At 48.9% G+C, this 26,660-nt stretch overlaps 1 protein-coding gene across 3 annotated transcripts in view; it reads left to right on the forward strand.

Annotated features, from left to right (window-relative positions):
• LOC142566373 (carboxy-terminal domain RNA polymerase II polypeptide A small phosphatase 1-like) overlaps positions 1-16,876 on the forward strand; it is a 305,196-nt gene extending 288,320 nt beyond the window's left edge. For all 3 annotated transcript variants that reach the window (XM_075677321.1, XM_075677322.1, XM_075677325.1), the window contains one exon: positions 16,413-16,876. In XM_075677321.1, coding sequence (XP_075533436.1) covers positions 16,413-16,622 — 210 coding nt within the window. In that variant the 3' untranslated portion in view covers positions 16,623-16,876. The remainder of the gene's footprint in view (positions 1-16,412) is intronic.
• Positions 16,877-26,660: the final 9,784 nt, after the last annotated feature.

Here is a 26,660-nt window from a genome sequence, read left to right on the forward strand (position 1 = left end):
CCCCATAAGAACGGCATGTTCTTTAGAAGATCTGTAAAGGCCGAGCAACGTCGGCGAAATTTTTGACGAAACGGCGAAAGTAAGAACACAGGCCGATGAAGCAGCGCACGTCAGATGCAGAACGTGGCACAGGGAAACTGCGTACCGCGCGAACTTTTTCCGGGTTGGACACCGGATGTGTCAACGAGGTGTCCCAACACCGTAATCTGACTGCGCCCGAATTGACACTTCGTGGAGTTCAGTTGGAGGCCAGCTTTCTGGAAGATCGCAAGAATGGTAGCGAGTCGGGTAGGGTGGCTGCCAAACCTGGGAGAAAAACAATTACGTCGTCAACGTAAGAGACAGGTGGTCCATTTGTAGCCTCGCAGAAGAGAGTCCATCATACATCCAAATTTTGCAGGAGTATTGCATAGGCCAAAGAGCATGACTTTGAACTGTTATAAGCCATTCAGCATTATGAAGGCCGTTTTCTCAAGGTGCATTTCATCGACTGAAATCTGCCAGTAGCCGGATCGAAGATCGATGGACGAAGAGTATTTAGCTCCGTGCAAGCAGTCCAAGGCGTCATCGACGCGTGGTAGTGGGTGGACGTCTTTTCGGGTGATCTTGTTTAAATGGCGATAATCGACGCAAAAACGCCAGTTACCATCTTTTTTTTTTTTTTCACACGGACGACAGGCAAAGCCCAAGGGCTGGCTGATGGTTCGATCACCCCTTTGCAGAGCATTTTGTCCTTCTGATTGGATGACTCAACGTTCAGCATGTGATACACGATAGGGACACCGACGAATAGGATTCGTGTCTCCGGTGTTGATACGGTGGTGAACAACAGATGTTTTTCCTAAAGGCCTGTCGCCGAAATCAAAGATGTCCCGGTACAATTCGAGGAGACGTGTATCCGTCACCTGTGCAGAGGTGAGGTAAGGTGCAATCATCTTCACGAAGTCATCCGTTGAGGAACAAAAGCGCTAGGAAACCACTCTCGGCATCCAGACTTTCAGTGTCTAATTCGGAAGTATTAGAAACGCTGGCCAAGAACATGCCGCCTGGAAGCACTTGAGGGCACAGGCTGAAATTCAGAAGCGGAAGAACGACGCCGTCATTGGTAATCATCACCAATGCAGAAGAGCAACGTTCCGGTTCAAAAGCACGTCGATGATGGGGCGAAGAACATATTCACCGTCAGGAATCGGTGCGGTCAAAGCGACGTGACTGCCTCAGGTGACGCACATCGTGAAGCGAACGCAAGTGCGCTGGAGCGGTGCTCGGGGCATTGGCGACTTGAAGCAGTTCCAACTGAAGAACGCCGGTCGCGCAGTCGATGAGAGCGGAATGATGGAATAAAAAGTCCAATCCAAGGATAACGCCGTGAGGGCAGTTGTTGATCACAGCAAAGAGAACAGAAGTAGGGCGGCTGGCTATTCCTAAACGCGCAGTACACATTTCAAGAACAACCAGCACGTCGCCGTCCGGCACACAAAGCACTCGGGCAGCTGCTGGGGTGAGGACCTTTAACCGTCTACGTAGGCTAGCACTCATCACAGATGCGTGGGCTACAGTGTCGACAAGTGCTTGGACAGGTACGCCGTCTATTTTAACTTGAGTTACACTTTGTGGCTACAGACAGAGGATTTGCTGCAGTAGTAGGCAATGCAGCACCACCTCCGAGGGCTGCATTTATTTATTTTTCCGAAAGGGTGCGGCCAAAAGCCACAGGGGACGAAAGGCGACGTGGCTGCGGCGAACAGGAAGATGGGCGGCGCGTTTGCGGTGAACGAGACTGGTGTCCTTGCGGCGATGGTGAGCGACTCTATCACGTGTTCCTAGCAGAGTTGTCGGCGCTGTTAGACTCGGCGGTAGGCGAAATATTGCCGGTATTTCCATCAAAATGGCTCAGGTTGGTCGGCGTGCGAGGTGTTGAGGGCCACGAGTTGGACAGTATCGGGGCGACATGACCGATGTGGCGACAGGTGAAACATATCGGCTGGTCGTCCGCAGTTCGCCACTCAGTCGGGTTGTGATAACGCGGAAAGAAGTGTCAGGGTGGCGCGAAAATAGTAGAAGGGCGTTCGTTAGCTCTGGGATTGGCGACAGCACAGACAGAATGTAAATCAGTGTTTTCAAGTTCCTGGCGAACAATGGCCTGTATGAGGGGAATTGAAAATGTGGTAGCATCAGGGCTACGCGAACAGAAAGCTGCGGGCTCCATCGCATCCAGTTCACGTCGAACGATTCGCACCACGTCCTCTGATGGCGACGCTGCTGCTGTGCGATTTGATCCTCAGACGTCGACGTTGCTGCAGTATTGGGAAGCCTGACAAATGGTTGCAAGACGCGTCGGCTTTTGGCCTGCTCTAATTGTCGGCAGTCTTTAATGATAGCATCAACTGTAGAGAAGCTTTTGTACATGAGCAGATTAAACGCATCGTCAGCAATGCCCTTAAGCACGTGCCCGACCTTTTCAGCTTCAGTCGTGTTGCGATCGGCTTTACGACAAAGTGCCAGCACGTCCTGGATGTACGAGACATAGGACTATGGGGGGGGGGGGGGGGGGGGGGCATTGGGCACGGGAGGCCAGTTCCTGCTTTGCGGCAGTTTTACGGCTGGCTGGTTTGCCAAACAACTCTGCCAACTTCTCTTTGCATTGGTCCCAGCTGGTTAGTTCCTCTTCGTGATTTTTGTGTCACACCTTTGCCGTGCCTCTTAGGTAGAACAACAGGTTAGCTAGCATAAGAGTAGGGTCCCATCTGTTGATTCCACTCACACATTCGTACATGGCTACCCACTCTTCAACGCTGGCGCCATCGGTCTCGCAGAAAGTTCCGGGCTCCTTGGGTTGCACGACAACCGAAGGTGAGAGCGACATAGGTGGCGACAGTCACGTAGGAGGCGGCAACGACGTTGATCCCGCGTGCTCACCGTCATTCGTGGTGCGGACGGTGAGGCGACGTCCACTGCGGAGCTCCGTTTCCAGCCGTGGTGCCCCGCACCTCTCACTAATATGTTACAGTGATGTTTGGAGTATAGAAAGAGTGTATTTACAATATACATATACAAAATGAGTCGGAGTAGTTAAGATGACTGACCACCAACACGCAGCAGCCAGCATCCCGCAATCTTCTTCCTCTCTCTTCTTTCATCCTTCCGTAACAATAGCGTTTTTGGCAAATTCAGGCTTTTATTTTAGAGCCTGTGAGCAGCACATAGGTGAAAATAAAATTTAAGAAAATAGTATGTTTTAAGGAAAGTTCTATAAAAGTAATTCCAGGTTTTCTCCCCTGACTGTTTCTTGTGAAGAAAATTCTACAATTTGCACATTTTCATCTTGGTGCTAAGGAACAAAAAAACATGAAGTTATTTTGTGAAAGTGTTTTATAATGAACTAGCAATGTTTAGACAACGCAAGAACACATTTTGAAATAATGCACAAAATGGTCGATTTTTGGTGGATTTGCTTTTTTCGCCTCGTTTTCCGTCATTTCGTGAAATTCAAATGAGGCTCACGTGGCCAAACAATGTTTTTTTCCATTCAAAATATTTTTTTAAAAATATTGTGCAAGTAATGCTTATATATGTGTAATTTTTTCATAATTTCTTTAGAGAAATTATTTTTCTAAAGCGCCACAGCTGGGACAGTTGGTGCGTATAGACATTACTACGATTTACTGCGATACTGTTCCACTCTGTCTTTGATATACTTGCTGTGTTTATGCTAGTTTTGTCGTGGTATGCAGTGGTAATGTGCATTTCTTTCTAACCACTTTATAATTCTGTGCGATTGGCACTGTTTTGTTAACACGAGTTAATAACATAAAAGCCTTTCACAAGACCAAAAATTGTAAAGCACTATCCCCATAGGAGGCCCATTAGCAACATTCCTCTCCTGTTGGAACCCACGTGACATCACATCATGTCTGCTTTGTTTTCACGGAAATCCCCCCAAGTGCATGCCGCCTGTAATGGCCGGAAGAGTGGGGCTCCTCTCAGAACATGGATGTATGTACTTCACGGATACGATCAGCGCCCTGTGCATCACGCCTGTCTGCTAGCAGTGCCTAAAGATGGTCGGGATCTTCTAATGGATGGCTGTACAAACTCATGAAGCTTGAGGAAAGTCTTTATGACCCAAGTTTCCTTTCTGCCGACAAATAAGTCAATACAGCTCGACCCCTGCCTAAAACCACTAGCACAACAAGTCACATTCATGCGCTATCGCTTGACCTTCACTGCCTGAAAACATTTTGTAGCAAAAAGCTGTTGGTGCAGTCCGGCATTGAAGCTTCCATCCTCCCCATGATAACTGGCACAATGAAGACAGGAGGTGAGGCTGCTGAAAAGTTGACTTATTTATTTGTAGTGTTTTGTCCGCACTCGACATGCCCAAAACAGTTGTGCTTTAAAGCCGCACCTGTGTCAAATCACACACCTCTGTGCCCACCCACCCACAAGTTTGACTAATAAACAAAATGATCAGTATCCCAAATGATAGGAATGCTGCGCCAGTTGCTTAGTGCAATATTCTGTTGAAGCTGCCACATCCATGCTGTAAATAAGGAAAACTGTGCTAAAGCTGCGCCACTAGAAAAGTGAACGGTATCATTGCCTCTCTTTTCACCATTCATGATCATCGCAACTGACGTTTTTGTAAATGAAATTCATATTAATGCATTCGCGTTAGAGCGCTCATGCCAACGAAAACCCGTCTTGTCCCCTTGTGTTCGGCAAAAGAGGGGAGAGGCCGACACAGGTGGAAGAGGCACCTGACGTCACGAGAGAGGGGAAGCACAGGCAGTGTTCTAGATATTCTTGGCACAGATGCAGCGCAACTGGAGGGAAGAGGGGGAAGTGCGCATCATAGTATGCATCATCCGCTTGGGTGTGCGGACCCATGGAATCGGCGGACTGGAATGCGGCCCTGCGCAGTTGACGCTCGATCGTCAGCAGATGCACTTTGCTCCTGGACAAGTCCAGACATGTTGCCCGTTCCAATAATTGCGGTTTTGTTCTGCGTGCTTGTATAGTTGAAGGTAAGGATGGATGGCTACGGGTCGCACGAGTGAGCCGAGCCTCAGCGGAAGAATGCCGAGGCTATGCGATGAAGACGGATGAGCAAAGGCAAAGCAGTTTGGCAGCGGAGACAAGGCGTCGGTAGTTCACAGTCAAAAAGAAGGAGTCAGACTTGCTCTGGGGAGAAAGACAACATTGTTTGGCCATTGGTGCCTTTAATCAGTGTCTGTCTCATCATTGCATGCAAAAGGGGCACAACATGGAAAAACTAATGCTCATGCATGACTGTTGCATGAATCCCATTGATTGCCCTGAATTTTAAGTCATTTCAGTGATGAAGGTTAGTAATGTTTATTATGGCTGCCAGGAAATTCGGGCTTTATTACTGCAGCAGCCGACTGATTTTTCGGACCTATTGGATTATATTGGCATGCCAGCAGCATCACTGCCTACTCCATGGAACAATCTGTAAGGGTAATTGTGTTTTTATAACATGATACACTTGTATGATGTATTGAAATGGCAGCGCGAGCAAAGTTGTCACTCAGGTTATTGCCCTTGCCCTCATCTGTGGTGCAGCGGTGTATAGGCCTCTCGCACTTTGCTGTGAAAAAATGGTGTGTCGACTCGCTGTTATACCATAAATTTTGGTTGCCCGCTGCTTTCCAATGAAAACAGCATGCATTAGGCCTGGCCACCTAGTGTGACCATGACGATACTTAGCTGGCCGGCGCTGTGGCAATCGGGAAGCCATTGTGGGAAAGTTGCTACTACAATAATCGCTTTAGTCGTCACCAACACATATTGGGCCCGAGATAAGGCCAGACTTTTACGTGTTATCAGTCGTTGCCTCAGGAAAGTAATTGAGCTTTTAGTGAAGTGTAATCGATTACTTTTATGTTAATTGAAGTGTAATCGATTACTTTTATGTTAATTTGCTTTCAAACTTATTCATCATCATCATCATCATCAGCCTAGTTACGCCCACTGCAGGGCAAAGGCCTCTTCCATACTTCTCCAACTACCCCGGTCATGTACTAATTGTGGCCATGTTGTCCCTGCAAACGTCTTAATGTCATCCGCCCACCTAACTTTCTGCCGCCCCCTGCTACGCATCCCTTCCCTTGGAATCCAGTCCGTAACCCTTAGTGACCATCGGTTATCTTCCCTCCTCATTACATGTCCGGCCCATGCCCATTTCTTTTTCTTGATTTCAACTAAGATGTCGTTTACCCGCGTTTGTTGCCTCACCCAATCTGCTCTTTTCTTATCCCTTAACGTCACACCCATCATTCTTCTTTCCATAGCTCGTTGCGTCGTCCTCAATTTCAGCAGAACCCTTTTCGTAAGCCTCCAGGTTTCTGCCCCATATGTGAGTACTGGTAACACACAGCTGTTACACACTTTCCTTTTGAGGGATAGTGGCAACCTGCTGTTCATGATTTGAGAATGCCTGCCAAACGCACCCCAGCCCATTCTTATTCTTCTGGTTATTTCAGTCTCATGATCCGGATCCGTGGTCACTACCTGCCCTAAGTAGATATATTCCCTTACCCCTTCCAGTGCTTCGCTACCTGTCGTAAACTGCTGTTCTCTTCCGGGCCTGTTAAACATTACTTTAGTTTTCTGCAGATTAATTTTCAGACCCACCCTTCTGCTTTGCCTCTCCAGGTCAGTGAGCATGCATTGCAATTGGTCTCCTGAGTTACTAAGCAAGGCAATATCATCAGCGAATCACAAGTTGCTAAGGTATTCTCCATCAACTTTTATCCCCAATTCTTCCCACTCCAGGCCTCTGAATACCTCCTGTAAACATGCTGTGAATAGCATTGGAGATATCGTATCTCCCTGTCTGACGCCTTTCTTTATAGGGATTTTGTTGCTTTCTTTGTGGAGGACTACGGTGGCTGTGGAGCCGCTATAGATATCTTCCAGTATCTTTACATATGGCTCATCTACACCCTGATTCCGTAATGCCTCCATGACTGCTGAGGTTTCGACTGAATCAAACGCTTTCTCGTAATCAATGAAAGCTATATATAAGGGTTGGTTATATTCTGCACATTTCTCTATCACTTGATTGATAGTGTGAATATGGTCTATTGTTGAGTAGCCTTTACGGAATCCTGCCTGGTCCTTTGGTTGACAGAAGTCTAAGGTGTTCCTGATTCTATTTGCGATTACCTTAGTAAATACTTTGTAGGCAACGGACAGTAAGCTGATCGGTCTATAATTTTTCAAGTCTTTGGCGTCCCCTTTCTTATGGATTAGGATTATGTTAGCGTTCTTCCAAGATTCCGGTACGCTCGAGGTTATGAGGCATTGCGTATACAGGGTGGCCAGTTTCTCTAGAACAATCTGACCACCATCCTTCAACAAATCTGCTGTTTCCTGATCCTCCCCAGCTGCCTTCCCCCTTTGCATAGCTCCTAAGGCTTTCTTTACTTCTTCTGGCGTTACCTGTGGGATTTCGAATTCCTCTAGGCTATTCTCTCTTTCACTATCGTCGTGGGTGCCACTGGTACTGTATAAATCTCTATAGAACTCCTCAGCCACTTGAACTATCTCATCCATATTAGTAACGATATTGCCGGCTTTGTCTCTTAACGCACACATCTGATTCTTGCCTATTCCTAGTTTCTTCTTCACTGTTTTTAGGCTTCCTCCGTTCCTGAGAGCCTGTTCAATTCTATCCATATTATAGTTCCTGATGTCCGCTGTCTTACGCTTGTTGATTAACTTAGAAAGTTCTGCCAGTTCTATTCTAGCTGTAGGGTTAGAGGCTTTCATACATTGGCGTTTCTTGATCAGATCTTTCGTCTCCTGCGATAGCTTACTGGTTTCCTGTCTAACGGAGTTACCACCGACTTCTATTGCGCACTCCTTAATGGTTCCCATGAGATAGTCGTTCATTGCTTCAACACTAAGGTCCTCTTCCTGAGTTAAAGCCGAATACCTGTTCTGTAGCTTGATCCGGAATTCCTCTAGTTTCCCTCTTACCGCTAACTCATTGATTGGCTTCTTGTGTACCAGTTTCTTCCGTTCCCTCCTCAAGTCTAGGCTAATTCGAGTTCTTACCATCCTATGGTCACTGCAGCGTACCTTGCCGAGCACGTCTACATCTTGTATTATGCCAGGGTTCGCGCAGAGTATGAAGTCGATTTCATTTCTAGTCTCACCATTCGGGCTCCTCCACGTCCACTTTCGACTAACCCGCTTGCGGAAAAAGGTGTTCATTATCCGCATATTATTCTGTTCTACAAACTCTACTAATAATTCTCCTCTGCTATTCCTAGAGCCTATGCCATATTCCCCCACTGACTTGTCTCCAGCCTGGTTCTTGCCTACCCTGGCATTGAAGTCGCCCATCAGTATAGTGTATTTTTTTACTTTACCCATCGCCGATTCCACGTCTTCATAAAAGCTTTCGACTTCCTGGTCATCATGACTGCATGTAGGGGCATAGACTTGTACCACCTTCAATTTGTACCTCTTATTAAGTTTCACAACAAGACCTGCCACCCTCTCGTTAGTGCTATAGAATTCCTGTATGTTACCAGCTATTTCCTTATTAATCAGGAATCCGACTCCTAGTTCTCGTCTCTCCGCTAAGCCCCGGTAGCACAGTACGTGCCCGCTTTTTAGCACTGTATATGCTTCTTTTGTCCTCCTAACTTCACTGAGCCCTATTATATCCCATTTACTACCCTCTAATTCCTCCAATAACACTGCTAGACTCGCCTCACTAGATAGCGTTCTAACGTTAAACGTTGCCAGGTTCAGATTCCAATGGCGGCCTGTAAACTTATTAACGTTGCACAAATACACTAAATAGAATGAGCTGGCCTGACTCTCTCGGTGCATCCTCCTCTACAGCTCATCTGCAGAGGAGGATGTACTCTTTTATCTTCACTAACCATTGGTTTTCAATATGTTAACCTTTCGTTTTGTGAAGACACCAGCAGCGAGACTGAAAACTCGCTGAAGGGAATAGCGTTATGTATAATGCATGAACACCTTGCACGCAAGATTGTGCACTCAATGCCTTGCTTCTTAAAGCACAATGCTTCATTGTTGCTGGAGACAGTACCGTATTTACTCGATTGTAACGCGCACCCGTTTTCCGTGCCAAAAAGAAGGGAAAAAAACACTCAATTTTAATGCGCACCTGTTTGCCGCGGCCTACAAAAAAAGTCCTTTACATTACCGCGCACCTCATTCTTTCATACAGGAATACAAATTTCTCTCATTTGGAAAAACAGATTTACTCCCATTACACTAAAGCTGCAATATATATAAAAGTCGCAGTTTTGCCCCAAAGGCGAAGCAGCGGTTACGATAGCAAATTAGTAAACAGCTATACGGGAGGGAAGTAAGGGTTGCAGTTTTATCAGCTGTATAAACTTTTAAACATTTGCTTACTAACTAAATTAACTAGCATGGTATCACGCGCACAAGAAAACATGGAACGCAATGACTGCGGAAACTCTTTATCAAAACACAGGAGTGGGGAAGTGCGGCAGCAGGAGCGAGCGAATTAACCTTTGTGTGGCCTCTCGCTTCAACGTGCATGAAGGGACGAGCACACAGCGTGGGTGCGCTTAGGTGCGTAGACTCTTGCCTCCGTCGCAGATTGCTTTCAAGATAGGCGCCGCGTGGCTACGCTGTACTGTTACGACTTTGAGGTGGTCCCGTAGCGCTCGTCACCCGTTTCGTGACAGAGCGTTGGTAGCGAAGACTCCGAGTCAGGCGTCGGTGAGAATAACAAAAGGGACTTTATACACTATATACAGGTCATTATACAGGACATGAAGGGATCGGCACTGGGGCCGAGAGCTCACAGCAAACGCGACTGTTCCCGCACGGCGACGTCCGGCGAAAACGCGTGACACATCTCACTCCAGTCGAGAGCGGCACTCTGCTCCCGGTGGGTCGGCGGATCCGGTTTTCCAGGCGGCGCGCCGCGGCTTATAAGCCCCCAGAAACCATTGTCACTCAAACGGCCCAATACAAAGTGAGCACTCGACGGTCGTCGGAGGGGTCCAATCAGCGACCACGCTGGCCACCCCGTTCAAAACTGGCGGGCGCGGTGACCTCCAGGGAAGGGGAGGTACGGCGCCGGGCTGTCTGGCACTTGGCGACACGTTTGAACATGTTGCCCGCCGATGCTTCTCCGGAGGACACCACTGCCTGACGGCTCAGCATCTTGACTTGTCAAGGGAGAATTAGGGCGCTGTGCCTTTCGGCGCAGCCCCGGGTTTGTCCAAAGGGCGCTCGCAGGATAAATTCTGCATCTTGCTGATTCGGAATCCGGGCTTGTGGTAATGGCACAACAGCATCCCCGCCCTCAGATAAGGCGCCGGGAAGACGAGCTGCCTCCACGTGGCTCGGATGCCAGGCGCGCACGTTCGTCAGGCTCGTCCAAGTTCACGTCCAGTGTCGGGACGCCAGGTCACTTCACGTGCCCAGGTCCCACTCGCCAGGATCGGAGCTCGGCTCACCGCGTTGTCGCCAAGGCACCTCAACCAGCTCCGCTCGGGTCGTTCCTAAGCCCTTGCTTCTCGCCACTGGTCCCGATTGGTCGTTCTGCAGCTTGCAAAACCGACCGGCAAAAGGCAACACCCAACACGAACAAGTGCCCTCTGTCTCCCGTCAAACACCAGACAAGGCTATAATCCAAATCAACCTAACTGAATTGCTATCCCCCTTTTTGCTCCCGCTGCAACAAGAGGCAGGTGTACGATCCAGTATACAAGGCTCAAACAACCCTTTTTCAAATGAACAATACACCAAAAGATCAGGAACAAGTAATAATCAGCAATAACAATGACAAATAGAATGGTCCCCTTGAAATCACTTGGACCGAAAACATACTACTGAGGAAGCAAATGAGGTCATTTTTCCCGGCGATATTTTCGCGGAATCCGAAGCTGCTTATATTTGCGACCCTGCTTATCCGTGTAGCGGTGGTACAATAAGCCAGATTCCTTGCCAAATGAAACCCACTTTTTTTCCACTCCCCGTTTGACGCTCTTCCTCAGATCGGCTAGTGAACAGTCTTCCTGTTGGTCGCGAATCAGAGTTTCTCTTTCAACTGCCGCCTGCTCCTGCCAGCTGGCGGAAACCGGAGCGAGTGTGGAGCCCGCGTCGCCTAATTGCGGCGTCGCGTCTATATCGCGGCTAGCACTGCACGCGTCACTCCCACTCACTTCCAGGACCCGCTCGCCTAGGCCAGCCTTCGAGCTCTGCCTCTCCCGTGACTGCTCGCCACTCAAGTTACCTTGATCAGTCCGTGTGCCGCACCGCCTTTCGCTCACCGACGCAAAGTCAAGTTCCCTCGACAGCGGGAGCGCTTTGGATCGCGTGAGCGCCATGTACGCCACGTCGGCAAAGAATGATTTGCTCTGATCCTTCAGCAGCTGCTCCGAGTTATTTGAGAAGAGGTAGGAAAAGTGCTCCGGGAGGGCGGCTGACACAGCGGCTTCGGTGTTAAGTTTCCCAAACTCTCCTTCAATGATAACCGTTGCGATCGGTAAACAGACACTCTCCTCCTCGGCCACTTGCCGTATCCTAGCGCACTCTCCCGTAAGATCACTCGAGGAGACGAAAGACGGGTGAACAACGTCCATAGTTGCTGCAGAGTCCCGAAGCGCACGGCACTTCTTACCGTTTATCTTAATTTCCTGCACATAGGGCTCCAATAGACGTATGTTTTTGTGAGTTTCCTGTATTGTTGCAAAAGCAATTCTCTCTGGGCAGCTTGCAGCGATGTGCCCTTGCTTTTTGCAATTGTAGCAGGTTAACGGTTTCCGTTTTTCAAAAGAACGCGTCGTATCGTTTCGCTGTTTTGTTGCAAAAGCAACTTTCTCTGGGCAGTTCGCAGCGATGTGCCCTTGCTTTTTGCAATTGTAACATTTCCGTTTTTCGGGCCTTCCGGAAAACCCATCTCTCCTATCTGCTTTTTCTACGCGCACTGCCTTGCTGTGCAATCTGCGGCGGGTGTAATACTCTTCCGCTAACTCTGCTGCCTTGTTTAGCTTAACCTCCTTTAGCCTATCTTGCAGCCAGAGCCTGACCTCCTCATCAATGCAACGGTAGAACTGCTCCAACGCGATGCATTCGACGATTTTGTCGCGGTCGTCGTAAACCTCTTCGCCCTTCAGCCATTCCACCAGGTCGGCTTTTAGACGAAACGCGAAGTCAACATTCGACTCCTTGCCCTTTTTTGCATACCGGAACCTCTGCCGGAAAGCTTCGGGCGACAATTTGTACTTCCGCAGTAGCGCTTCCTTCACATCACTGTAGCTCTCAAACGCCTCTTTCGATAAGCAAGTTATTACGTCTGATGCCTCCCCAGGAAGCAAGGCTAACAGATTCTGTGCCCAGAGGGATCGCTCAATGCTATTCCGTTCGCACACGTGCTCAAATTTCACGAGGTATTTGGCCATATCCTCTCCGACGACAAAGGGTGGAAGTTGATCGCGTATTCTTGGAACGTTAGAAGTGAGACTAGGCGCCGGCGAGCTGTTTCGTGTCTCCAACTCTTTCATTTTAAGCTCGTGCTCGCGACGTTCCCTTTCTGCCTGCAACTCCCGACGTTCCTTTTCTGCCTGCCACTCCCGACGTTCCTTTTCTTTCCTTTCCTCTTCGCAACGTTCCTTCTCCCTCTTTTCCTCCTCGCGACGTTCCTTTTCTTTCCTTTCCTCCTCGCAACGTTCCTTCTCCTCCCTTTCCCGACGTTCATTGATACCCGCCAAGGCCTCTGCGGCTTCCTCAGCCGTTACGTCCCCAGTCCTCATGACCTCAAGGATCGCATTCTTTCTTTTGGTTGAGCCCAACTCAATGCCCAACTCCTCACAAATTTCGAGAAGTTCCTTCACCTTGTACTTTTCCATCGTTCACACTGTCCTCCTGCTGTTTACCCTTTTTGAATATACCTGCCGTGCGCTACTATAATGCTACTAGTAAGACATATGCAAGTATTTCACACACTGCCCTGTTTACCCCCTCAGCATCCCCTGGTTTTCAAAACACTCTTACTAGGCTTGAAACACACAAGGTTATCACAATGCAACACCAAATCCTTCCCTAAGCTACTATAACCTGTGTCAGAGAAAGTCTGGTGTTTGAGGTAAACTTCAGGCACTCACCGCGCCGAGGTAGCTGATGCCGGTCAATCCCGTAGCTGCCATCCACTGTTACATCCCACCGCTGCCGCCACTGTTACGACTTTGAGGTGGTCCCGTAGCGCTCGTCACCCGTTTCGTGACAGAGCGTTGGTAGCGAAGACTCCGAGTCAGGCGTCGGTGAGAATAACAAAAGGGACTTTATACACTATATACAGGTCATTATACAGGACATGAAGGGATCGGCACTGGGGCCGAGAGCTCACAGCAAACGCGACTGTTCCCGCACGGCGACGTCCGGCGAAAACGCGTGACACATCTCACTCCAGTCGAGAGCGGCACTCTGCTCCCGGTGGGTCGGCGGATCCGGTTTTCCAGGCGGCGCGCCGCGGCTTATAAGCCCCCAGAAACCATTGTCACTCAAACGGCCCAATACAAAGTGAGCACTCGACGGTCGTCGGAGGGGTCCAATCAGCGACCACGCTGGCCACCCCGTTCAAAACTGGCGGGCGCGGTGACCTCCAGGGAAGGGGAGGTACGGCGCCGGGCTGTCTGGCACTTGGCGACACGTTTGAACATGTTGCCCGCCGATGCTTCTCCGGAGGACACCACTGCCTGACGGCTCAGCATCTTGACTTGTCAAGGGAGAATTAGGGCGCTGTGCCTTTCGGCGCAGCCCCGGGTTTGTCCAAAGGGCGCTCGCAGGATAAATTCTGCATCTTGCTGATTCGGAATCCGGGCTTGTGGTAATGGCACAACAGTACGTAGCAGCCGGCGGAAAGCTTCTCCTGTTTGTGCCAGTCCCGCACGCAAGTTTCGGGAACTCCGAACGCCGTGATGCGGTCCGATTTCCGTCCGGCTCCGCACACGTGATCACTTTCCTTTTAATTGCGGCATCGTGATGAACTCGGCATGTCTTTGCAGTCAGCACTTCCATGCTGATAGAGCAAATGCGGAAAACGCGAAGACTGGGAAGACGGACGGTGCACTAACCTGCGTTGCACACATCACGTGCAACGCTGTGGAAGCTATGCAAGAAGTTCGGTGATGAAAATGCATCACTCCGCGCATTCCGGCCATGCCTCACTGCACACCAAGGGCTCGCGCGAGCGTGGGGCTGCCGCAACGAGCTGCCAATAAGAAAACCTGAAAACAAACGCAGTGAAAAACAAATTGATCTAAAACAACGCATTAGATAACCATATACTACAGTTTCTTTGTTTCTAAAGATTAAAACGTTCTTCATTCAATACTGAGCCCCTATAAAGTACAGTTTCACACAATTGCGATCAAGTACATCAAATTACTTCGAACTGCGGACGCAGCCCACTGCAGAAAGTCTCTCTAGCCTCCACAGCATTACACCTGGTGTTTGAAACGGAGTATAAGCACACGTGCTACAGCACATGGAGAAAGCTACGGCAGCTAGGCTAAAAGCGCGTGCGAGGCGGCCATGCCGATAATGATGTGGTAACGCAGATTTAGGGTCGTACTCGATTGGACGGACGGACGGATGGATGGATGGACGGACGGATGGATGGATGGATGGATGGATGGTACTTTTATTCACATCAATTCTAAACAAAAAAGATGAAAAAGTTTAACAATACAGGGAGTCGAAACAACATCAAATGAGATGACGGTAATTCGAAATTAAGACAGTAACACTAGATAAAATAATTATGGGGCAGGAAGCAATGCGGAGACAATGCCTGCCTATCCCTGTTAAATACCGCAAAATTTTTTGGTGTATTTTGTTCTCGTGCGGAATAAACTAGGTGGCATACTATTATAACAGGCAGGTACATAGATAGCATTGACGTGTGCGCTTTCCGTACCGGGTTGAGGAGCGAGGAATGCAGTAACGGTATTTTGGTCTTAAATCACGTGCAGGAACATATGGAACGGTGAACTGACTGTACCAGAAATGTTTAAGCGCAATAGTTTCTGTTAACAAAGCGTTGAAACTTGGAAGCTTTAATCTTAAAGATATCAATGTTAGTACCAGTATTCTTCAAAAATTAACGCAGAAGCGAATTCACCCTGCGCTGCCAGCGAACCGTGCAGTGACCATAAACAGTGGTTCCGTATCTAAGCACTATAGGCTGGAGCCTATGTAACACATTTACGGACAGGCTAGCGCGCAGGCTATTTTTGGACCCGCTTTATTGAAAGAAATGTGCGCGTTACATTCGAGTAAATCGTACTCCCGGTAGGGCCAATGAAAACCTGAAAATAGAATAATCTGTAGGTAATTTCCTGGCACCAATGTTTGAAGTGCCCATCGCTTTTGAGCCATATTGTGTTGGTTTGTCAGCCAGTGCCTGGTGTAGCCCCAAGATGAATAAGCATATACTGAGTGGTTTGTCAGCCAGTGCCTGGTGTAGCCCCAAGATGAATAAGCATATACTGAGGCTTCTGCGACCACGGTTTTACTGTCACTGAGAGTTCTGAAAAATTCAAGTGCTGCATCGCGTGTTGCAGCTTGTCTTCATTATTTTATTTGTGAAATACCCTACATGGGGGGGGGGGGGGGGGGCATTGAGTAAGGGGGCAAAGTTGTCAGTAAAGTAACTGAAGAAAGTAATTGTAACATCATATGCATTTCATTTTTTCAACTGCAATAGGGACTACACTAGTAAAAACATGATATCCGAAACTTGGCAAGTTTCTTTGCATTTATTAAATATTTATGAGGCCTGCCACTTTTGCATTCTGTATGCCAAGCCTGTATAGTCTGTATTTTATTGAGTGTTGTCATAGCTGCATATACCAATTGTTTGTGTTAAACTCACTTTTTTTGTAACAGTTTTGTTGCCCCATGTAATACCAAGCATGGCCTTTAGGGTACATGAATAATGAAAAATATATCAATTGCAGCAATGTAAGATGCACACCGCTTTCTATGCAGAGAAGTCCAGCCCAATTTTATCAACCAGTACTGCTCTCCCTGCACAGCAGATGCTGTTAACACGCTGCACATGTTGTCCATACTATCATCAACTAGCCTCTTTCCAGCTTTGTTATGTTGGCAACCAGTCATGAACACTGCCGTGATGCATTGCTGCTTTATTGTGACGTTGTTAAATAAGAAAGCACCTCATCCAACACCTGGACACCTCCAAGATGTAGGTGGTGTTGGCTCATCCCGTGTGTTGACACTGATGGAAGTCATATTGTAGCGACTAAGTTGTTCGCATGGAGCAACTCCTGCGCCCCAAATGTGAAACATGCTTGATGCGACATGCTGGCACGAAAGGATGCTCTGTGCCTTCGCAGGTGCCTGTGGGCTCCTGGTTCGACGACATGTCGGACACCGAGCTGCGGGACCTCATGCCGTTCTTCGACAAGCTGAGCCGCGTCGAGGACGTGTACACGGTGCTGCGCAACTCCAACAATGCGGCTGGCGGCGGCGGCGGCTCCCCGGCCTTCCCGGCACCACTGATGATGAACGGCAGCGCAGCGGCTCTGCACAGCAGCGGTTCCTAGCATTCCGCACTGTAAAATGCTCCCTGTCTTGTGCAATAGCCCCCTCCCTTCTCCGCCGGCAGTACAAAAGCGCTTACGGGTCCCGTGCTAGTCTTTGAAAGACTCTCGCCGCCCCGGGCAGCGGCCTACTTAACGTCGGAGGGGGGGGGCTGCCCCTTTGTGCCTTGTCTCTTCCCCGGTGGAGAGTTTGTATAATAACGGTGTTCCATAATCTCACCTGTATCATAGATTAAAGACGACTATTTCAGCTTGCACTTGTGTCGCGTCTTTTCTAAAGGCACCATACATTACGGTATACAAGGCATTCACTAGAAAATGGCTTTAATAACTCTTAATTATCAATTCTATTTCTCTGAAATCAACATTGCATAAAAATTCTGACTGAAACCATCCCAGGTCGACGTTAATGCGATTAGCATTGAAGCACTGTAGTGACACACCGTATTGCCAGTGCCGCCTATAGAACACGTCGTGTATGAGGCGTGTGCTGCAGCCAGGCTTCCCTCTGGACATGCTGCACTATCTAGCAGTGGCACCTTCGAGTCTATGCATGTCTGTGTGTATATAAGCAAGATTGCCAGAATATATATGATACCGATTTGATTACACCCAGCGACAACACATAATCGTGACCCAAGTTAGCATGAAGAAGGTAAATTGAAGACCGACACATACCCAGTGTCACCAAGTCTAGAATATGATGAAAGCGCGTCTGGTCGGTATGATACATAGTAAAGAAGGGCCAAGACACTGACCGCTTGTGCAAATATTTGATTGAATATACCCTATTCTATATTCACTTGAGCTTAAATTGCAGTATTCGAAACAAATATGCGTATTTTTCTGTTTATAAGCCGCACCACCACCCGAGAGAAAAAAAAAAAAAGACTGCTCGGAGCCCAAGCAAATAACTGCATATAACACGCAAATCTGTAAAAAGTCTCCATTTGCAGATGTGTGAAAGATGTGGCCAGCGGCTCTGTTCCCAAACGCTTCGGCAACTATGATGGCACTTTGCCTTAAAACGAGTTTCACGGCACAGCACGGGCCGTGCTGTCGGGATACCACACCTCAAGGCAAAATACGCTCCGACGTGAAGGCACACCTCAAGCTGAAATTTGCATATGGCCTGCACGTTGATTTTACTGTATAAACATTTTTTTGTACATGTTTATGTGTGAAATAATAGTGAATTTCAAAACGCATGCATAATTGACAGCTTCGGTATTGGTGAGAAGGTCGCATCGCATAGCCATCGGCATCCGCAAGGGGAGAACAACCCCCTGCCCTCCTAGAATTCCCGGACCATGGGGCCAAACAGCATCATCTACACACAGATTGTGCAGGTATCGCACCTAGTGCAGTAATTAGGTTTGCAGTTTTACTCTTCAAAAATGTCAGAAAATTACTCCTGCAAAAAAACCCCTGCAAACCAACCACTTCATACCAATTTTTTCACTCCTCTCCTTAAAAGGGGTCCTGAACCATCCCAAGGGCTTGGTAAGAAAAACACAGTCCGCAGATAGCATATGTTGCTGTGAACATGTCAGCCAAATGTAGCAGTCATGCGCTGCAAGTGGAGTTCGGAAGCAGAGCGCGAAGTCGCCTTTCTTGCAAATGCTCTTTTCAGGAGGAGACTGCTGCTCATTCTTTTCTGGACGCTTTAGCGTATTTACTCGCATAATTTTCACTTTCTTTCACGATTTTGGAGCTCCGAAAGGGGGGTGCACAAATTACGCGGAGATTCAGCGAACACATCCGAAGTGCAATATGTAGTAACGCGCGTGGTATATACATAAAAAAGAAAACAAATTATAGCACAAACGAAGGGTACTTGGTTATTTAACAGAATTAGGACGTACTTTAACCAGCCAGTTCCGGTCATGCGCGGTCTAGTCAGAATTACTGGTCAAGAGGTCTGGCTGGGAATCATCGTCACAGCCGCTGTCGCCGCCCTCCCAAAGCGCATCGTCTTCGGTTCCGTCGAGCACGTTCGACAGCCTTTTCCCCTTGAAGCTCTTCTCGACAATAGCGGGAGGAACCAGGTCGCACGCTGCGAGTATCCACTCGCAGACCGTCTCTAGTGGCGGTCGCTCTATTCTGCCAGTGGGAGCGGGCCCATGCTCTCCGCCGGCCATCCATTCCACGTACATCTTGCGCACGTAGTCCTTGAAGGGTTTACTTACGGAGACATCCAAAGGGGCTGCAGAACAGATGTTAGTCCGCCCGGGATAATAGCCAGGTTGATCCTCATGTCCCGCAACTTCTCCTTTACGCTGTCCACGAGATGGCCTTTGAAACTGTCGAGCACCAATAGCGATGGCAGTCGCAGTAAGGCCCCTGGTCACTTACCCCACAGGCAGTGTCGAGCCAGTCGTTCATGAGTTCCTCATTCATCCAGCCGTTTTCTTGGGCGCGGATGTGAACACGGCCTTCAACCTTCAATTTGGGCAATGTCTTCTGCTTGAAGATCACGAACGGCGGTAGTTTTCGGCCACAGCTGTCACGGCAAGCATAACCGTGCAGCATTGCTTTTCACAGCCGGTTGTCATTATAGGAACGGGCAAGACGCCTTTCTCGCTCACTGTTGTGTTGGGTGGCGTATGAAAGGTCAACGAGGTTTCGTCTGCGTTCCCAACCTGGGACATGTCGAAGTTTCCAGTTTTGCGTAGCCCAATCACAAAACGGTGAAACTAAACAACCTTCTCCTCGTAATCGTGGCAACCGCTGGCAGAGGGTCGTTCTACGTCTGAGAGTGTAAGATTCGTCGGACGATCTCGCCGCTGCCACCATTTGTTGTCGGGCGATCTACGAGCTGTAGGCCGATCTCGCCGCTGCCATTCAGATGTAAGATTTGGCAGTCGTAGCTCTAGGAAGGAGCTTGACTCTTCGTCGGGACTTAGGAGAGCAGGATTTATTTACATGTTATTTACAGTTGAACATGAGATACATCGACAGTCAAGCGTGACTCCCAAATGGAGCCCGCAAGACGAGCATACAGCAAACAGCTTACGAGCACACAGCTCACGAGTACATTTCGAGCACGACGACAAGCACACACTAGCAGCCGACAATCGCTGCTTATATGCACTCCGCTCGACGTCATTGTAGATGACCCGCCCTTTTGGAGGAGGCGGGCTCTCGACTTGGAGGAGGATGAGGGCTCACACACACGCGCACACATGTTCACGGTCCGAAATCGACACCACACGAATTTCGTAGAACTCTGAGCCATTCCGGGTAGCGTGCCCGGGTAGCACATTGTCTTGCGTCTTGGCGCGTGGGAAGGAGCCTTCGTCGGCTTTCCCGCGGCAACTCCCCCACCCACAGCAGATCAGGTCCGCGTTGTCGTGTTGCGCACAAAGCCTGCTTCGTCGAACTCCTTCAGTCACAACGGCGACGAGGCTAGAGCGTAACGGTGGCGGTTTCAGCACAAAGCCTGCTTCGTCAAACGCATCCTAGCTGAAGCGACGGAGAGTGGAGGATGCGCGCATTGTTCCCGACACCAAGTCGACTTAGTCACGCCGTAGCTAGAGGTTGGCCGCGGCGTTCCAAGATGAGGTTGCCACCGCTGGCGTAAATGGCTGGCAAACTTGCACTGCAGTTTAGCAGGGAAGAAGTTTGGGCGTGTTGGTGGGATACATTCAGACTGGGAAACATAGCGCAAAAATTGTGAAACAGGGACAAGCAGAACACAGGACGAGCGCTAACTTTCAACAATTGATTTATTGCAGCTGGTGAGTACATATATACTCACTGGGACGCCACTGCAATAGAACACACTGAAGGGAAGGAGGAAAAGACAGTCATGTGACCATTATGCCCAAAAATTCAAGCTCTTTATAAAAATGTAGACGGCGTGCTAACGCACTCGTCACCTGCTCTGGCTATCTCGGCTGCTTCCACAATTTCCCTCGTAATCTTATTCCTGTGGCGATAAACAACAACAGTTTGTTTTAATAGCGGGAATCATGGTGCCTTCGCGTCACATTTTTTACAATGGGCAGCCAGATGCCCATCTATTGCGATGCTCTCCACTTTGTTACTATGCTCCGCCAGACGCACGTTTAAACATCTGCCCGTCTGGCCCACGTAGTACTTCCCACACGAGAGTGGGATCTTATACACAACATTGCGAGTGCATGTAACAAAAGGATCTTTGTGCGCGGTAGCGCAACTAGGCTTTCGTTTCCTCATGGAACAGCTCATCACACTCAACCTCAAGAGTTTCTTAGGTGCTGTAAACGAACGTTGCCCAACCTTTTTTATATTGTGGGAAACCTTATGAAAGTAGAAGAGAGCGGATGATGAAAGGAAAGAAGAAAGGGACAAACGAAAAGTGGCGGTAATTCCCTGCTTTCATAAGGTTTCCCACTACCTAAAAAAGGTTGGGCAACGTTCTGGTGTAAACGTTGTGTTTACAGCACCTAACAAACTCTTGAGGTTGAGTGTGATGAGCTGTTCCATGAGGAAACGAAAGCCTAGTTGCGCTACCGCGCACAAAGATCCTTTTGTTACATGCACTCGCAATGTTGTGTATAAGATCCCACTCTCGTGTGGGAAGTGCTACGTGGGCCAGACGGGCAGATGTTTAAACGTGCGTCTGGTGGAGCATAGTAACAAAGTGGAGAGCACCGCAATAGATGGGCATCCGGCTGCCCATTGTAGAAAATGTGACGCGAAGGCACCATGCTTCCCGCTATTAAAACAAACTGTTGTTGTTTATCGCCACAGGAATAAGATTACGAGGGAAATTGTGGAAGCAGCCGAGATAGCCAGAGCAGGTGACGAGTGCGTTAGCACGCCGTCTATATTTTTATCAAGGAAAGAGCTTGAATTTTTGGGCATAATGGTCACATGACTGTCTTTTCCTCCTTCCCTTCTGTGTGTTCTATTGCAGTGGCGTCGCAGTGAGTATATATGTACTCACCAGCTGCAATAAATCAATTGTTGAAAGTTAGCGCCCGTCCTGTGTTCTGCTTGTCCCTGTGTCAAAATTTTTGCGCTATGTTTCCCAGTCTGATTGCACTGCAGCTGGCCGTTCTTAACAGCGCCTCCATGGCCCGGAAAATCTCGACTGTCCGGTGCTGGTAACCGCTGGGCAGGAAGAGAATGGCTGGCGAGCAAGACGATGGCTTTGCTCTCTGCAACCCCTGCTCACTTGGCATGCCTTCAACCACCTCACAACTGGCACAGAAGAGTCGACCCGGCAACACAATACCGCTCAGCGCTCAAACGCCCGGAATAAGCTGCTAACCCACCAGGCTTCCTATCACACTTTCAATGCACGTCACTCAACTGGGAATCCCAAATTTTACCCCAAAATTTCGTGCCGCCAAAGCGAGCGTTCACGTTCCTCTTGAGTTCGACCAAACCCGACCGTCGCGCTGCACCAGAGTAAAGGTTTACGCAGAATGAAATTGAAGGCTCTTAACCACCAATACCCGAACATAACTTAAGCAGCCTAGCTTCACGAACAGTATGCTCTTCCCTTATCGCAGTGGCGTACTTATCTCATGTACGGTTGCCACTGAATCGTCTGGCCAACTCCACAGGCACGTAATCACAAACGCGTCTTCTAACAACTAGTTCTATGCACGCTCACTAGCGAAGTCAGAATACGGCTGCCCTCAACACACACGAGCAACCAAGTCAAAAATCTGCTTCTTTCCGTCCGCACAGGACACGCGCTAAAGGACCTAAGAGCTCTTCTCAGTGCAAATCACGCACTTACTGAAAACCTACGCGGTTAACCTTAAAAAATAAAAAAACAAACAAACAAGGTTAACTAATACACACGCGCGTTACGATAGGCCTCTCAACGATAACCTTGACACTCAGGTTACTTACACACAAAAAAAAGAAAGCCTATCTACTTATTAATGAACACCTCGCGATACTACATGTTTACAAAAAAAAAAACGCGTCTTTCAAATCTCGAGCGTCTCAAACAAAACAGAGTCATACCTTACATATTGAAAGAAATCCTAGTCTCAAATCGCGAAAATTTGCAAATGTTCAAAAATAGAACAAAACACGTTTTCCTTCTACGGAAGCTCTCTTGGCCTCTCTTTTCAAACTTTTACAACTGACTCATACTACTTTAGCCGTACTCGAGGTGGTCGCGGTTCGAAAGCTATTCTGGCTACCGAGGAACAACAAAAGGGCTGACTCACTATCAGCTCCTCCTAGACGTTACAGTCTCCTGCCAATTTGCGTCCTGGCGCCCCTCTTTCCTCGCGAACTCGATTGACCGCGTCGCTACTCCCCATCTTCTCGTTTCGTCTTGCCACCTTGCGCTCCCTCGCCCTACACGCTGAGCTTCGAAAAGAACGACGGAACGACGAGAAATTTAACTGCCCCGTGCCCTTTGTCCGCGTCCGTGCAGAACATGCGTCTCGGTCTCCTTTTGGCCGGTGGCTCGAACGTGCTTGATGCGCACACGTCGTCAATGACGACCGCACCTTTCTTTTCTCCGCGCCCTGCCTTTTCGCTCCTGTCGCCGTCTTTGGCTTCGCTGCATTAGCCACCGCATTCCGATCTTTACGGCGCCTCTTTCTGCGGCGCTTTCTCTTTGACTTCTCTTTCATGTTGCCTTCTGGCGCCTCTTGCTGGCCGGAACACATCTCGTCGGCCCGGATCGGTCTCTTACCCGCACAGTCTGAGTGATTAATAACTAAATTACCCCTCTCTAGGCTACCTAGTCTGGCGGAGAGCTGCACCGATCCCTGAACAATGCAGTTGTATTCTCTTGAGCTACGCAGCTCGCAATCCTGAGAACTACTCTCAACTGCATCGTCCAGCTGGCACTTCGGCACGCAGATCTGGCTCGACATGGGTGCTCGCGTCCGTCGGGTCAACAGTACTCTGTACTTCGCTAGCAACCTCGCTAACATTACAAGCGACGCACACGCGCGCTAACTGTGCCAATTTGTTCGCAGCTGGCCTAGCTGTCTCTACAGTACTCTGTTGGCACAGCACCTTGTCGCTCTCGCTCTGGCCTTTAACGGCCTCTGTTGCCACTAAGGCATCGTTAGCTGCTAGCTCTTCGAGTTCACCTGTGAACGTGCTGGTAGTCTTGCAGGTACTACTACTTTTCTCGGCTTTCGACTGAAATCTGCCATCGACTTCCTTCCACTTTCGCTGCGTCCAGCTTACAGATTTCTCAAGCCGCTGTTGACTTTGTTCGATTGCTTGCTCTAAACCTTGAATCTTTTCGTTCAATGCAGCAGCGTACTGCCTCGTTGCTTCTGTTAGGCCTTTTTCCTGTGAAATGCTTTTCAGTTTCTGTCTTGCTTCTTCCTGTTCTTGCCTAAATTCTTCCTGTTCTGGCCTAATTGCTTCCTGTTCCCGTTTTTTGCTTAGAATTCGGTTACCCATTTGTTCGATGAATTTCAAATCATTCTTACTTTCGAGAATGGTTTTACGAATCTCTGCTTCCGTCAAGTCCTCCACTACGTTTACCTCGATCTCTTCACACAACCACAACGGGTCAGCTCTCGTCAAACACATTAGGACCATGGTCGCTACTTTAAGCTTTGGCTCTGTTGTCACACAATACTTGCTGCGATACCCACGCAAATGAAAATACAAGTAAAAGATCCCCAGCGAATCAAATCCAAAAACACAGAGAAATTGAAGCCTGGTAAATCTTACAGCCAAAACCAAACGCTTACCCACTCACCATATCACCAGTCCTCCGCCGTACCCAGTCAGTTGCAAGAGGTGGTCAATCCCAAGTCGACTCCAACTCGATCAGGATACCACGTGCCAACGTCCGTCAGCTGCCGTTGCTGTCTCCGAGTCGTAGGCCGATCTCACCGCTGCCAACAAGATGTAAGATTTGGCACTCGTAGCTGTAGGGAGGAGCTTGACTCTTCGTCGGGACTTAGGAGAGCAGGATTTATTTGCATGTTATTTACATTTGAACATGAGATACATCGACAGTCTAGCGTGACTCCCAAATGGAGCCCGCAAGACGAGCATACAGCAAACAGCTTACGAGCACACAGCTCACGAGTACATTTCGAGCACACACTAGCAGCCGACAATCGCTGCTTATATGCACTCCGCTCGACGTCATAGTTCGACGTCATTGTAGATGACCCGCCCTTTTGGAGGATGAGGGCTCACACACATGTTCACGGTCCGAAATCGACACCACACGAATTTCGTACAACTCGAAGCCGTTCCGGGTAACGTGCCCGGGTAGCACATTGTCTTGCGTCTTGGTCGGCGCGTGGGAAGGATCCTTCGTCGGCTTTTCCGCGGCAACTCCCGCACCCGTAGCAGATCCGGTCCGCGTTGTCGTGTTGCGCACAAAGCCTGCTTCGTCGAACTCCTTCAGTCACAACGGCGACGAGGCTAGAGCGTAACGGTGGCGGTTTCAGCACAAAGCCTGATTCGTAAAACGCTTCCTAGCTGAAGCGACGGAGAGTGGAGGATGTGCGCATTGTTCCCGACACAAAGTCGACTTAGTCACGCCGTGGCCAGAGGTTGGCGGCGGCGTCCCAAGATGAGGTTGCCACCGCTGGCGTAAATGGCTGGCAAACTTGCACTGCAGCTGGCCGTTCTTAACAAGAGACAGCTGATGGCGTCTCATGAAGTGCGTCACCCACCATCTGCTTGAACGTCAGAGCAGGGACCCCTTTCTCCTGCGCTATCTTGCCTCGAACTGCAGCATCTCATGACACGGCGGAGGACCTAAGCTCTTGCACGTATTTGAAAAGGTCTTCTTCAACGGCAGGAAACTTTCCTTGCTTCGGTCCTCGGCACGCTCTCCTTCCGGGTGTTGTATTTACAAGCGAACTCTTCTGCTTTCTCCAGCACCAAACGTGACGCTCAAGTGCTTGGCGGCGGCACGGTTCCCATTCGGCAAACTCTATAACAGCGAGCTTGAATTTCGCCGTATAGTTATTGTAGCCCATCGCAAGTGAACAGCGAAGACGCGACTGGCTGATGTCGAAACCTAAACTTCCGAAGTCAACCAAAGATGCGCTGCAGCGCGGATGCAGAGAATGAGAGGCAACGAGGGGAAAAGCGACTGGCCCTCGCACGCCTCCGATGCAGAAAATAGTCGCGTGCATGCATTCTCATGGCGGGAGAGAAGGGGAGATAGAGGGAGGCAAACGCTCAAGCAGTTCCGACAACCCGTGAACAGGTTCGCATGTTTGGGTTCGGTCCCTAGGGACCATTGTTCAGGGGCTTACAAAGAAAAGAACCAAGTCCTCAAAAGAAGGACTTCGCACTCGCAGCCCGTCTTGTGTATGACTGCACTCGCCTGTGCGGCGAAGGGCGCGGCCGTCCAAAGTTTCTCCGTGTGCGCGTGCCGGCGAGCTGGCTCGGGCGGGATGGGGAGCACAAAATATGCAAGTAATATTTTTTTAAGCTGGCTAAATATTATGGGTGCGCAAATTATGCCGGCAAATGCGGTATTTCATAATATAGCGCATTCCCATATGCAGCTGCTATTGGCCAATAGCCGACATCAATAAAGAACGTGTGGATGAGTGCGCTTCATCCTACCGGTAATGGGAATATGTACAGTAGACTCTCAATAAACGGAACTCCAAGGGCCCGAAAATATTAGTTCCATTTAACAGGAGTTCCGTTTACTGAGAGATGTGCAAAAGTGCAGATTTATGTGCGTGCACTCTTAATACCAATTTATGGAACTCTAAGCACTAGAAGGTGAATGTACCTGATAAGTTTTTCAGAAAGGAAGAAAACTGCAAGAGGTTTTGGTACAGCACTCACAAAGTTTATTTGGCAAGAATTAGTCACTGTGCACCAAAAATGCACCAATTTTGCTTTGAGTCCTTGGAACTGCATCTTTAGGATTGTTTTTTCCATGGCACTTAAGCTTTGGACAAACATTTCAGATCCTGGTTCCTTCAGAAAAAGTTTTTGAGATACTGCACAGCTGATTCTGCTCCTTGAAGTGTGGTAGGCTCCACGGTAGCTATCCCTTCAGATTCCTCTTCCGGCTCACTTTCATCACACACCTCGGCAACAATGCTCTCCACCGTGTTTTCAGGG

Source organism: Dermacentor variabilis, unplaced genomic scaffold (genome assembly GCF_050947875.1).
Source record: "Dermacentor variabilis isolate Ectoservices unplaced genomic scaffold, ASM5094787v1 scaffold_12, whole genome shotgun sequence".
Taxonomy (NCBI): Eukaryota; Metazoa; Arthropoda; class Arachnida; order Ixodida; family Ixodidae; genus Dermacentor; species Dermacentor variabilis.